The following is a 13,572-nucleotide window of genomic DNA, read 5'->3' as shown; positions in this document are numbered from 1 at the left end:
GCCATAGGGAGATGAGGTTAAATGAGAAGGAAAGGCATTTTGGCATTTTACTGCCAATAGATCTGCCACATTAGTGCCACCTAGAACAATATATTTATTCTGCAGAGAGCATTACCATACCTGAGTAAAGAGCCCTAGAAGCTCCATCCGTTTGTTTAAGATAGCAACTGCCATTTTAGCTTGGTCTCCCTCCTTCCTGCTGCAGCTCTAGCCGTTGGTAGCTTAGATCGCACATTCTTATGGGAGGAGGTTCTTATGCATTCTTACGGGGGGGAGGGGGTGAGGGAGAGAGCTACGCAGGCTTGTGCACCAAACCTGAAGGAGTCCTAAAGGAGAAGAAGTCTGACACAGAAAAACATGTATAGAAAAAAAGAATAGAAATCCTATGTTTCTTTTGATAGAGGACTTCTGTGACTGCATATGGCTACATATTCTGATAAAGCTTATTTCGTTTTTACCTTTACTTCTCATTTAAATCTTCCCGCTCACTTACTGCTGTGAGACCCTCTGGGGTGAAACTCTTGCACTGAGTGCAGGCCCAGGGTGTGTGCACAATATGCTGGTACTCCTGTACACAGCACTGCTTTTCTAAACATGGCACCCAGAGGCTGCCCCTGTCCCCTCCTTCTTCCCCCTCCCTTGCCAAGATCACGCTCAAGCGCATCCTTTTAGCTCACCACATCTTTATAAATCAGCCCCCAGATTTATTTTCTGGGTCCCTGTGTCTCTCTTTACATCACTGAAGTCTGATCATCCTGTTTACCTTGTGTTTTCTATGTCCAACATTTCTGGAGCGCCATGGTTTATTATTTTACATAAAATCTACCATATGTAATTAAAGGCACTAAGTTTACCAAGGTGCAGTAACTCATGGCAACCACTAAGATGCTTGCACCAAGCTGATGCAGCGCTCATCCCAGCGGGGTTTCTAAATCTGACCTACAGACATCTGGCTATTTTTTATCTGACAGAGCACATATTTGGGCAGATAATCTGCCAATTCAGCGTGATGGGCCGGGTTGTCACCTTGATCAGTCTGGAAACAAGTGTCTTTACCATAAATCCAGTAAGGCTAATTCCTAGGTGACCGTATGGATGTTTGTTAATGGGACCTCTGGCACTTTAGCTTTTTCAGAACTACAATTACCATCAGCCCCCCATGTTATCTAAGTTGTAAAAGGGGATAGAGAGGAACTTGTAGCTCTTCAAAAAGCTTATAAAAGGCCAAGTACATTGGAATTTTCCTGTATTATTGTACTAAGTGCACGACAGCCATTGCTCTGCCCTGCAGACAAAGAAAGCTTACAGTTCTTCAGCTTTGATTCTTCCATCTCCAGGGCCGCCCTAATCTTGATCTCCAACCATTATCCTCTGTTTTTGACATGTTTCTCATTAAAATAAGGATTATTAGAACATATATTCAATGCCTTTAGTGCAAAATTCAGACTTTTGCACAGAATTAAAATCATTAATTCCTTTACTGTGATATATAACATAACATTTAATCGATTAAATTACAAAGCAAATATTTATCTTTAAACATATGATCCCATGAGTAATATGGCTACATCCACAATATACAGTTAGAAATCACGCCTATTGGATTAGGACTGATACAAAAGATACAGTTAAATGCAGAATCAATACAGAAGATCATAATGCTAGTTTCAGTAACACTTTTAGCTACAGTGGTTCAGGGTACTATGAAATGAAAGAACAAGTAACACCAGCTTATAGAAATGGTTCATTTGAACTGACATGCCAGTATTCTGTCCATTTCATATAATGTCTTCTTTTTCAAGTGAAATAAATGAAATTATTACGGAGTGCTGGTCAACTTTTTCCTGTTTGCAGATTCATATGCATCCGTGCTCGTTGGAGCAATTTAGGACAATGTGCAATGGACCTTAGAAGCATTTTATGGAAAATTGTCTCTTTGATACAAATTTTGTGTGTAAATTGGTGTTACTGGTCCCTAATCCCATATACCCAGGTTGTGCAAATGTTTTATACATGCTGAAGAATCAGTAATACTGTGAAAGTGTAATGCTGGGGAAAGGGTCTGGCTAGAGACTCATGGGCCCTTGTAAAAAATGTTGTGCCACCTTATCACATCCACACATCTATGTTTCAGTGGGCACTTGATTAACTTGCAACCTGAAGCCATAGAGGATCATTGCTAAGGATTTATGGACAGAGAAGGAGAGTCCATAGTCTACAGCTACAACACAGAATGTTTTTTTCAGGAATTCCACTGTAATAACACCTGCAAAATAACCATAACTTCATTGGTAAATCATATACAAGTTGCTTTTGTGTTATTCTGGCACCAAGACAGTTCTGTGTGTGGAAGCCAGGCAGGTGTTAATCCCAGGATTTTGCTCCTTGTAGCTTATTCAGCAAAGCACAATTAACTGATACAAATATAGCATGTACTGACAAAAGTACCTTTGTAAATAGCACACATTTTTTGTACATATTGCAGTTTGCATTTGCATTAGTAAATAAGTCCTGTCAAAAGAGCAAAAAGACAAGTAGTGCTGATCCACCTGTTCAGAAAGAAGGTAAAAAATGCTGTAAGTTGAGCTTATCTCTCTATAAAATCACCGAAAAGGCCCACACTGAATATCAATCCAAAGAGTATAAACGAAGTGAAATTGAGCCAGAATATTACTGCTAAATGCCCTTATTAATGAAACATGTGTCAGGTTATCATGCGTCTTTTCTCAGCACATCAAGTGGTTCTTGATAGCCTGGAACACATTGCATTAATACAAATAATTGACAGTAACATTCTACCTCAATGTGAGTGCTCTTCTGCTCTTTGGACAGATGTTGTGTGTGGAATACTAGCAGACTGACAATCTGTGGGTTCTGGCAAATGCCAGAGGGGCTGCTGTAAGTTGCCTTAGACAGTCATTATTTAGTGGGCTGGTGGGGTCTGTTTGTGTCTCTGTGTTTTTGAAATGCCTGGGCCTATTTTGAATCCCAGTCCAGGCCTGAATAATAGACAGGGGTCCAACTGCAAAGAATGCAGGATTTGCAGTGGCTTCAAGGAGCTCTATGAACCCACAAAATAGACTTTTTACTGCAGAAGAAAGACATCACCCTGACCTCTGCACCTTTTATAGCTTTGATCTATATCTTTAACTGGGATTTTCCCAGTTTTTGGCTTTTGGGGAGAGTTAACCAGACCTTGATTGCCAAGTGCCAGAGGGCTACTGAAAGTTGCCATAAACTTGTGCTTCATATTGGGCCTGTGGGGGGCTGTTCAAGTCTTTTGGTACTTGAAATGCCAGGGCCTATTCTCAGTCTAAACATGGAAGACACTACAGAGAGAGGGATATGGGAGGATAGAGGGGTGATATCATTCATGATGTGTTCTCCAGCCTAGGGGAAGACATCATTTACTACAAAGAAAGGCACTAGGGAGCACCAGTACAGCAGTGCCTTCACTGAGAACACCCTGAAGGCCGGGAAAGTTTACTGTGGGTCAGTTATTGTAACTTAAATCTAATTTTAGAACGTTCTGACTGCATTTGATTAGCTAGCAAATTAAGGCATACAATGATGACAATACGATGAAACAAAGCATTCTGAAACAATGATACAGAGATACAATAAAAATACCACAAAAAGTATTCTCTAACCCAGCTTGCTTCAAACAATCAAATATACAGTTACATTTATAATGATCAACGTTACAGTTATTTACATTTTTACTGCACATTACCTTTGCCAAAAAATATTTGTAAAAACAACAATTATAACACAGAGCTTTATCTTGAAAACACCAAAATTAAGGTGGCCATGCACGTTGTAATCCACTCCACTTGTAATCCAGATCTTCTCCCGATATGCCCAATTAAGGTGGGTGATATCAGACTAATTCATTCATTTGGCCCTAGCGCTAAATGATCAAATTAAAACGGCAGCCATGGGTGCTATCAGACTAAGGACTGCATCAACTAGTCGATGCAGTCCCCAGTGTTACGGAAAGATCAAGATCTGGCCAATTTTAAGCCAGATATCGGTCGGGTACACCACCTTGGTGTTGTGGACCTTGTACTCTGGTACAGAATCTTAAGTAAGGAGCCTTTTTAGGGAAGTAGAAGATTACAACAGCATTTATGTTCTGTGTAAAAGCATAAAGAACAAATAGGGGCATTTCCTTGCAATTTGATGTTCTAGCCCCCCCCCCACTCCAATCTTACATCTACTGCTGTAGGACTGGGGCATGAATGAAGGGGTCACCAGTTTATAGAGTGCAATTCTGTTCTCCAAGGTTTTTACCTTTTTTATGGCAGACGTTTCTCTGAGAAGTCCATTTGGCCCTGAAGAGACATTATCCTGAATTCACAGCCTGAAAAACACTGGACTAACTGAAAAACCTGAAAATACCCCAGAGGAAAGAGACTGGAAAATAAAATGTGGGTAGATGTATGGATATGTCTATTATATAAAAAAGGAGTAAGTTACAGTGTATGTGTCTAAGGGACAGCGATGTCTCAGGGGTCCTAGCCTAGTGCAGGGAAATCAATAACACTCTCTGCACTAGAAGAGCTGAAATTCCGATTTAAAAATCTGAATTTTGGCTCTTTAAGTTACTAGGAGCAGCTATTTGCCACCCCTGGTAACCTGCCAGGCGCTGCCGCCTGAGGCAAATTTCTCAACTCACCTCATGGCAGGAATGCTCAGGGAAAGTACCTTTGCTGCTGTGCATAGAAAGGCAAGATGGTATCAGTTACACTTGGCATCAGTTCAGGCCAGCTTACAACCTCCAGCTGAGGTTGCATTTAAACTCCCAGCATTCACTAAGAATATCTTTAAGTGCTAACTAATGGTCTGCTTGATGGACTTTTGGACTATTTTGCCCTGAGCTTGGCTACTAGTAAGAAAGATCCCATTGGTTTGTTTTATCTAATCCCAAAAAGCAGCTATATCTTCCTCTACTGTAATATTGTGCTTCAGTTGCATACAGATATAGTGATATTACTATAGACACTGTCTCACATACATAGTCAGAACCATGAGGCAGATATCACTTTAGAACATTCCTTCCTTGTTCACCTTACAGAGAATGAATGTTTATGCTGTTCTATATATGTTCTATATATGCTTTAGTATCACACAAGGGTAAGTAAAGCAAGAAATAGTGTAAAAAATCATATTACTTTGGACATAATATTCCTCATATAGAGCAATTATTGTTACTCTTAAGAGCCCAAGACCCATGTAAGTCCCTTCTTATTGGCATCTTGTAGTCAGTCTTGCTCCAGATTTCATTTGATGATTGGTAGTCTTCATTCTGGAAACTGCTCCATTTGTTTATTAATTCTGCACTTCCAGGCTGATTTACCTCTCCTATTTTACGTGAGTGTAGAGAGTACAGTCTTCACCGAAAGTGAGAGCAAGTCATTGTCAAAGGATTTTAAATAATGTCAAGTATTGATGTCACTTGTGGAGCAGAACATATCATCGACCTCTAGGTGGCACAGGAGGTGGATAGTAAGTGTTTGTGCCTGGAGGAGCAGGAATTGGCCTAAAATAAACAATGAAAAAACAACAAAAAAATAACTATTACATGCATCATGATTACAGAATGAATTCATTAAGTGGCAATCAGCCTATTTATAAAGGTGTGTACTTGCTTTAAAGAGATACTGACACCAGAAATGAAGCTTTTTTACATCTATCATAACAGTGGCTTTTCATGCTAGTTATAATTTTGCTAAAAAAAAAAAGGTATTTGCCAGATGCTTTTACATTGCTTATCCGATCCCGTGTTCCTCTATGAAGGGGCTGCCATATTTATGCAGCAGGAGTCCGTTAGCATTAGATGCTACAACTGACAGGATGGGACGGGACAGTCAGGTCGAGTTTTTTAACGTCAGTATAACTTTAAGATGTAAAGTAACAATCAACGCCAGTTTTACGTGGCGTCTATCACATTAACACCTCTTTTTATGCCCCATTTTTACTTTAGTGTGAACTGAATGGGTTACATTACCTTCTGTTTGGAATTCTGGGTGGTCTGGGTGGTGGCCTGGGTGGTGGCGTTTCTTCTTGTACAGACTGCATAGGGCTATGCTGTAAGAGAGTGTCCCCATATTCATTATCCTAGAATTTTAAACAGAAGAAAGCCTTGGCAATAACTTAAAAATATTTTTAAAATGTATATGCTCTACTATTTACACAATGTTTCTGTCAATTTTTTAGTGACTAAAGAAGCAGTAATCTCAACTTACTAGCAAAAATAATGAAACTTACAGAATCATGATGGAGAAGGAAGTGCTAATGGGAAGTAAATGAATAAAGAAAGCTAGCAATAATTTAAAATGAAGAAAGGAAATGACAAGACAATATTTGAATTTAGACCCATGCTGGACTGGTAGAGAGCTGAAAATAGAAAAGGAGCCAAAAAAGTTAGAGCAAGTCAGTGCTGACAATGAAGGAATGAAGTGTGATGAATAGTGATTAATGGGAATAGATGGGCAAGTTGGTATTGATATGGAAAAGGGAAATAAACTACTGAAATCATGCCTTCCTTAATAAATATGTATGTCATTGTATATAGGCAGTCTTTCAATACTGAGTGGTTCCCTAAAAATTCAGAATAATTGGACTTGGACTGTTTTTATTTGTCCTGTAAGATCCATTCAAAATGATCTAACTTAGAAAAGGGTTCAAACTACAAATTATTAAATCATATAAACAAATATGTCACCACTAGAGGTATAGTTTAAATTTCAAGGCCACATTAGGTTAGGTAATATAAAGTTTGTAGAAAAAAAAGGATAAATACCTCACTATCACCTTCCATGCCACTGCTTGTGCTCATTGTGCTTCTGGTGCTAGATCGGTTGCTTCCACTGCCTGAATAGCAAAAAAAAAATACATATTTTATTACAGGTTATACATATATAAAGCATATCATTATGAGTAGGTTATACAGTGACGGCTTGCAAGCTATATACAGGTATGGGACCCGTTATCCAGAACGCTCGGGACCCGGGATTTTCCGGATAAGGGGTCTTTCAGTAATTTGGATCTCCTACCTTAAGTCTGCTAAAAAAATTATTTAAACAGTAATTAAACCCAATACGATTGTTTTGCTTTCAATAAGGATTCATTATATCTTAGTTGGGATCAAGTACAAGGTTTTATTATACAGAGAAAAAGAAAACCATTTTTAAAAATGTGAATTATTTGATTAAAATGGAGTTTATGGGAGATGACCTTTCCGTAATTCGGATAAGGGGTCCGATACCTGTAGAACAATATATAGGGATCCTATAGACGTAAATTCCCAAATCCCCTAGGAGTGGTCCTTCCTCTTTGGTCTCCATCTTCTGATCCAGGTTGATATGTCAACAAGGCCCAGTAATGAGTTCTGCCCTAGAGGGACAAACCTCCTAGAGAAGGTCAGGGAACAGGGACCATGTGAGTAGGGTTTAGTTGGATACAGGACTAATTTTGTCAGAAGTATGTTCTAGGAATGTAAGATAGTAAGCATAGTGTGAGAGATGCAATGGAAAAGATCATTGTTTGGTGTGTTTTCCACCAGTGTTAATGGTGGGATACAAATAGCACCAGGTAAAATGCCTGGTTTTGCAGTAGGTGATGCTGGGTTTATGTTACTGGCTTAGGAAAAGCCAAATTAAAAGGTCCCTGGAGTGAATGGAGGGAGAGCAGAAAAGACCCTCCATTCCAAACTCCAGTTAATGTTTTCAGTTGGCCAGCAGTAGGGAGCTGCCCGATTAGGCTGTAGGTGAGCAGCAAATAAAAGGTCTGTGGGATTACACAGGGGAGAGAGTTGGTGATTGATTCTTGACTCAGAAGGTCACTCTCAGAGCGGGGCACAGGGCAAGAAGGTTGCCTGCCTGTGTTAGGAACTCCCAGAGGAGCTGCCACTGCAAGGTGCAGAGGGAGTCCTTCCCATCGGATGAGTGCTGAGAGGAGTCAGCAAGGCTTAAGGTGAAGCCTGAGTGTTCCAGAGTGTGGAAGTAACTCTGGAAGGTGAGAGCCCTGAAGGAGGGACATATCACAACCCTGAACTGTTTATGAACTGTCTCATGTTAATGTTGGGAATAATTGGCCCTAAATAAACCTGTGTTTTGCCTTAAGACTGCATGCCTGCCCACCATTGCTAATTCCCCCAAAATTGCGTGTACAGGCAGTCAGCATGTCACAATAGCTAGAAAGAGCAACTTTGTGCTCCACCAAAGGATTGCAGCTTGAGGTAGCTCTTTGTCGGAATAACAGGCCTAAAGTGCAGGTACTGCAGTACTCAATAGGAATTGAGGCTGAACCATTTTTGTTGTAGGAATCTGGACCACATGCTGGTGGCCTTAAAGGGGTGTTCTCACATTTGCTCCTGGACTCACATAAGGACATTAGCATCCAGGACAGTTACCTACCAAGTCTCTCCACAGTGGTGACAGGTTTTCTTTGCTTTACCCATGACTGTATATGACAACAGCAATACTGCCTCATTGATTTGTGAGTATTGAACCTGTGATGTGGTTTCAATAAAACCCCTTTTTGTTTAATGTGCACGCACCTTGGGGGACAAGAGTACCACTACTCTTTTGGATAAACAAAGTGCAGGTGATTTTCTTCTATAGCCTGTCTGATCTCCAGACACCTGTATCTGTAGAGCCATTTATTTAACATAACGAGTGGAAGGTGAAACACACAATATGCTGCACTGTGGCTGGCTAAATAAATAATGATTTCCTTTGCAGCATATTGTGTGTGCTTAGTCTCACAGTTTTTGTTCTCTATTAAAGGCATGGATGTGCGTCATGAATGTGTCAAGTAGTTACACCTTAAATAATACTAGCACCACCTGGAATACAGAAATGGCACTTGAATGAATTGTGGCAGACTTCACCTGTGACCTGTCACCCTAAGAAATAATTACAAATTGTTATCTATTGTGTTTGTCAAGCAAAATAACCTTCACTTACACTATATCAATAATATAAATCTGGTTTCCTTCAGTCGTCAGGAATTCACAATCACAGCAAATAGGCAGCTGCCATTTTGTGGGCATTGTTAATAAGACAAGCTTTGTATACCCCCAAAATCTTGTTTCTGTGCCAGAATGGGGGACCTGATACCTATGTCCATGCACTGGCTTCACAATTAGATGATGAGGAGAGAGGGGGAAAGCGAGTGCTGAATGAAAAGTTTAAGTAATGGTCTGCCCCGCCTCTATGCCTAAGGCATAGAGGCAGGGCAAGCAATATATGATTGACAGCTGGAATTTTTAAATGCCTTTATAATGGGTATTGATGTGTTAATAACAAAAGGAATTTGGGTTTCATGTTTAATTTGAAAAGGACTTTTATTATACAACTTTTTATGTGTGGGAGACAGGTCCCCTTTAAATAAAATATGTAAGTTATTTGTAAGTAGATTATATTTTTCATTTTTATCTTTATTAATATTTTAAACACATATTTGTAAAGTGCCAACATATTCCAGGACTGTACACTAAATGGGTGTATACATTGAACATACAGATGTACATACAAAGCAACCAATAACTGATGCAAGAGGCAAAGAGAGTCCAGCCCATCTGTTGTCTTGTGTGCATAGAGATTTCTTCAATGTATATCTGTATTCACACAGTACATATTGAGGGTACCTCATAGTATCATTCGAGCTTGATCACTAGGGGATACACAATTAGAATAATCACAGCTCTGACTACACTAACTGATTTATTATCGGATTACAGATAGTCACACTGCAGACTAGATTAAAGGTTAAAACCAGTGGTGTAACTATAGAGGAAGCAGACTGCTTCCTCTATAGCTACTCGATTGCCTAAAAAAATTTGCTCAGCTGCTGCAAATTATTTGTAGTGGGCAGGCAAGCTAGGTCACATGAGCAGACGTGGCAGTGGCTACAGAGGAAGTAGTGATCCCCAACCAGTGACTCAGGAGCAACATGTTGCTCTCCAACCCCTTGGATGTTGCTTTCAGTGGCCTCAAAGCAGGTCCTTATTTTTAAATCCTGGCTTAGAGGTAAGTTTTGGTTGCATAAAAACCAGGTGTACTGCCAAACAGAGCTTCTTGTAGGCTGCCAGTCCATTTAGGGGTTATCAAAGAGCCAATAACAACCCTTATTTGGAACCCCAAAAAACATTTTTATGCTTGTATTGCTCCCCAACCTCTGAATGTGGCATATAGGTAAAAAGGTTGAGGACCCCTGTCCTAGATAATGAGCAATTTAAATATATCTTGGTAGAATAGGTCAACTTACCAATGTTTTGCAGCCCCAAATTGAATTTGCTGGGGGGGCCACTGAGACATGGGGGTGGGTGGGCAGGTTGCTATGCGGGCCAGCCCCTACTGTATTCCTCAGCATTGCTGCCCACCAAAAAGCAAGCAGCAGACAGCAGAGTCAGCGAAATGACCTGCTGGGACCGGGGGGGTTTAATAACTTGAAATTTGGCTCTTACCAGGAGTAGCTTTTTGCCACCATTGGTAACTTGGGGGGCACTGCCTTATGAGGCAAGGTTCTCACCCTGCCTCATTGTACAAGCACCCCTGATCATATCAAAGTAAATTGTGGTATTGTCCAATTGATACTCGGAAAACCAGCCTATAACCATGATGTGAATGATGCATATTCCCTGCAAAGTGCTGCATAAAATGTGTTGGCGCTCTACAAATAACATATAATAATCCTAATACAATACCCCTGCTTTATTGTTTATTCTGATCAGCTCACAATAAATAAAGTTCATTTGAAACGAGGCAGTGAGTACAAACACAAGACTTACTTGCAGTACTGGAGCTGCTGTCCCTCTTCCAGTTCCCTCGAGAGATATCTCTTTTTGGTGGAGCATACATCATAGCACCTGGATTATAAATACCATATTGTATGCTTTTTTCAGTGTTCTTGCCACGTCGAATGGGCTCAGTGATGTTCAACCCTAAATTAAAATAAATATACATTAGGGATTGGGGCCCTTTAAAAACAAACATACCAAATGTACATAAACAATACACATGTATATATAACTATATGAAAATAATTATACATGAATTGCATTTATACAACATCCAACAACCTTTCCCATACATGTGGAAGGACATGAATAAATAATCACTGAAGTCCCTCTTCCCGCTATGCTTAGTAATGTAGGTTAAAATAAACAAAATAAGAGGTTATTAAGAACCAATATCTTCTGCCGTTTGATAAAACAGCCCCTGAATTGATTGAATTTGTAAGTGCAGACTGGAGTTACTAAAGCCATTTAAAAGAATTCAACTAGGTCTTGGGACTCTTCACTAGGCTCGTCCATTTAACTACCAAGGGAAGTTCTGCAAGTAGCCCATGGCTCATAATTATTACATACAAATACTCCAATGTATTTAGAAGATTTTTGTTTAATAAATATGCCTCTAATTAGTTCATTTACAGCCACAACTGCAGATGCGGTTGTGCCAAAATGGATGCATTTAATGCTTTATTGATGCTATTCACTACGTATAGGTACTTGGGCCTAAACACACTCCCTGCAGTTGTACATATTTCGTCAAGCACAATTGTACCCACCCAATCTGTTTTAGCGCGTATTAACTGCATGCATTAATTCACTGAAATCCTGCAGCTACCACCACCTTGAAGCAGTAGCACCTTATGGTGGCAGCTCCAGGGTTCCCTGTGTCATTGTGCACATTGGACTTCCACCTAAGCAGCAGAAATTTCATTAAAATAACATCAAAATGCAAGTGCAATTGCTGCATTTGACAGGTTGGCATTGCCATTACACTAGAATTGTGGGGGGAAATGCTGCATTCTGAGTTATAAAAAAACCTTCTGTGTACTTTGTGCATTATACTTGCATAAGTAAATGGTAAGTTAGGTAACTTTCTCTAAGGGCTGTGGCACACGCTGAAGTCGTGGAAGTTGCCTCTTGGCGCCGCGTATGCCATCCGACCAGCGATTTACATTCTCGCTGGTGGGATGTTATATCGGGGAGATTAATCTTAGCGTGTGCCACAGCCCTAAAAGAAATCTTATTTTACTGTCTGTGACTGCACCGGTTCTGCAGCAAGTAGGAGATTGAGTGAGAGAGAGAGAAAAACAGGCTTTATGTGAGAAGACACAGAGGTACATTCTACACATATTTTGTTGCAGTTTCTAGGGTACAACTGGTTCAGTGAACCTTGGTCACAATTCCTGAAAGAATTCATATAATGTTCTAAGTCAATATATTGTTTTTAGAAGGCGTATTTTCTCAAATAAAATAACTGATAAAAATAACTCAATAAATCACTAATGGTGTCTAGCCTTATAGGGCAAGTCAACCCAAAATATAAGTTTTAGCATAAAAACATAATTCTAAGCAAATTCGCAAATTTGCAATGGTTTTTGAGTTATTTGTATATGTAATTGCTATTAAAAGCAGTGTTGCCTGTCATTTCTATTCCCTGCCCTGGTGGCTCTGGCACTTGAACACAAGGCAGAAGACTGACAGACCAGTTTGGCTGGAGGAGACTGAGCTTTGCAACATTGTTTAAAAAGTAACAACCAGGAGTTCAGCATATACTGTTTTAAATAGCAATTACATTTACAAATAACTTTTTAAGCTTTTTTTTTTACAAATTCACATTGCAAAGTTGCTTGGAATTAAGTTTTCTTTTATTAGGCAAAAATTATTTTTGAGGTTGACTTGTCCTTTAAGATCTTATTTAAATTTTTTTTTTCTTAATTGCATTTATCATATAGGCATCGTCCTCTCTGAAGCTGCCGCCCTAGGCACTAGGACCAGTGTACTTATAAAGTTGAGTATTGATTTTAGCTTATTGTGTGTCTGGCATAAGAAGCACCAACTTCATTCATCACTGCTTTTTGTATGCTTTTTTTATACAGATTTCCACTGAACCTTACTTTCCACCTGGATTGAATGTCTTCAAACATGGTGATAGGGTAGCTTACAATTAAATACACATCTTTATAAATACAGGTATGGGATCCGTTATATAATGAAAACCCATTATCCAGAAAGCTCAGAATAAAGGGGGGGGGGGCATCTCCAACAGTGTTTTTAAGCAAATAATTCAGATTTTTTAAAAATGATTATCTTTTTCTCTTTTTTTTCTCACCTTTTTTTTATTTGTACACTGCCTTTTTGCAGTAAATCATTGTATACAGCACAATAAATAGGCCCTAAGGTGGGCTATGAACATATCATTTCTATAATATCAGATTAACAGAAAAAACCTCATAATTAAATGTATTTGGATGGGGACATTTGATGCTGAAGGGTACCAAGTAGCCTTATTTGTCACTCCATACTTAGTGGAATATATAATGTAAGGAAGAGAGGAATGTGTAGTGACTGACTGTGCCTGATAATCAAGCTTTCCTAGTTCAGCAGATACTGTAAATAAGCTGGCTGTATTCCAGAATTAAAGAAGATCTATACCTGGGGACTTCTTTTTTTTATTTTCATTTCTTCTGCGGTTTATACTGTCCCGTAACTTTTTCAGATTTTCCTAAAACAACATAACATGAGAATTATTTGTGTCCTGTTTATATTCAGGT

The 13,572-nt window shown here is 39.4% G+C and overlaps 1 protein-coding gene across 3 annotated transcripts in view; it reads right to left on the bottom strand.

The window, feature by feature from the left end:
* Positions 1-5,041: 5,041 nt before the first annotated feature.
* pik3ap1 (phosphoinositide-3-kinase adaptor protein 1) overlaps positions 5,042-13,572 on the bottom strand; it is a 50,949-nt gene continuing 42,418 nt past the window's right edge. For 2 of the 3 annotated variants that reach the window (XM_012966844.3, XM_031905869.1), the window contains 5 exons: positions 13,454-13,523; positions 10,799-10,951; positions 6,806-6,876; positions 6,011-6,120; positions 5,042-5,542 (listed from right to left, as the gene is read on the bottom strand). In XM_012966844.3, coding sequence (XP_012822298.1) covers positions 5,476-5,542; positions 6,011-6,120; positions 6,806-6,876; positions 10,799-10,951; positions 13,454-13,523 — 471 coding nt within the window. In that variant the 3' untranslated portion in view covers positions 5,042-5,475. The remainder of the gene's footprint in view (positions 5,543-6,010; positions 6,121-6,805; positions 6,877-10,798; positions 10,952-13,453; positions 13,524-13,572) is intronic. The other variant, XM_012966845.3, reaches the window with a different exon arrangement.

This window comes from Xenopus tropicalis, chromosome 7 (genome assembly GCF_000004195.4).
Source record: "Xenopus tropicalis strain Nigerian chromosome 7, UCB_Xtro_10.0, whole genome shotgun sequence".
In the NCBI taxonomy this organism is placed as follows: domain Eukaryota; kingdom Metazoa; phylum Chordata; class Amphibia; order Anura; family Pipidae; genus Xenopus; species Xenopus tropicalis.
The sequence above is the reverse complement of the archived record's forward strand: the minus strand, read 5'-3'. Positions and strand labels throughout refer to the sequence as shown.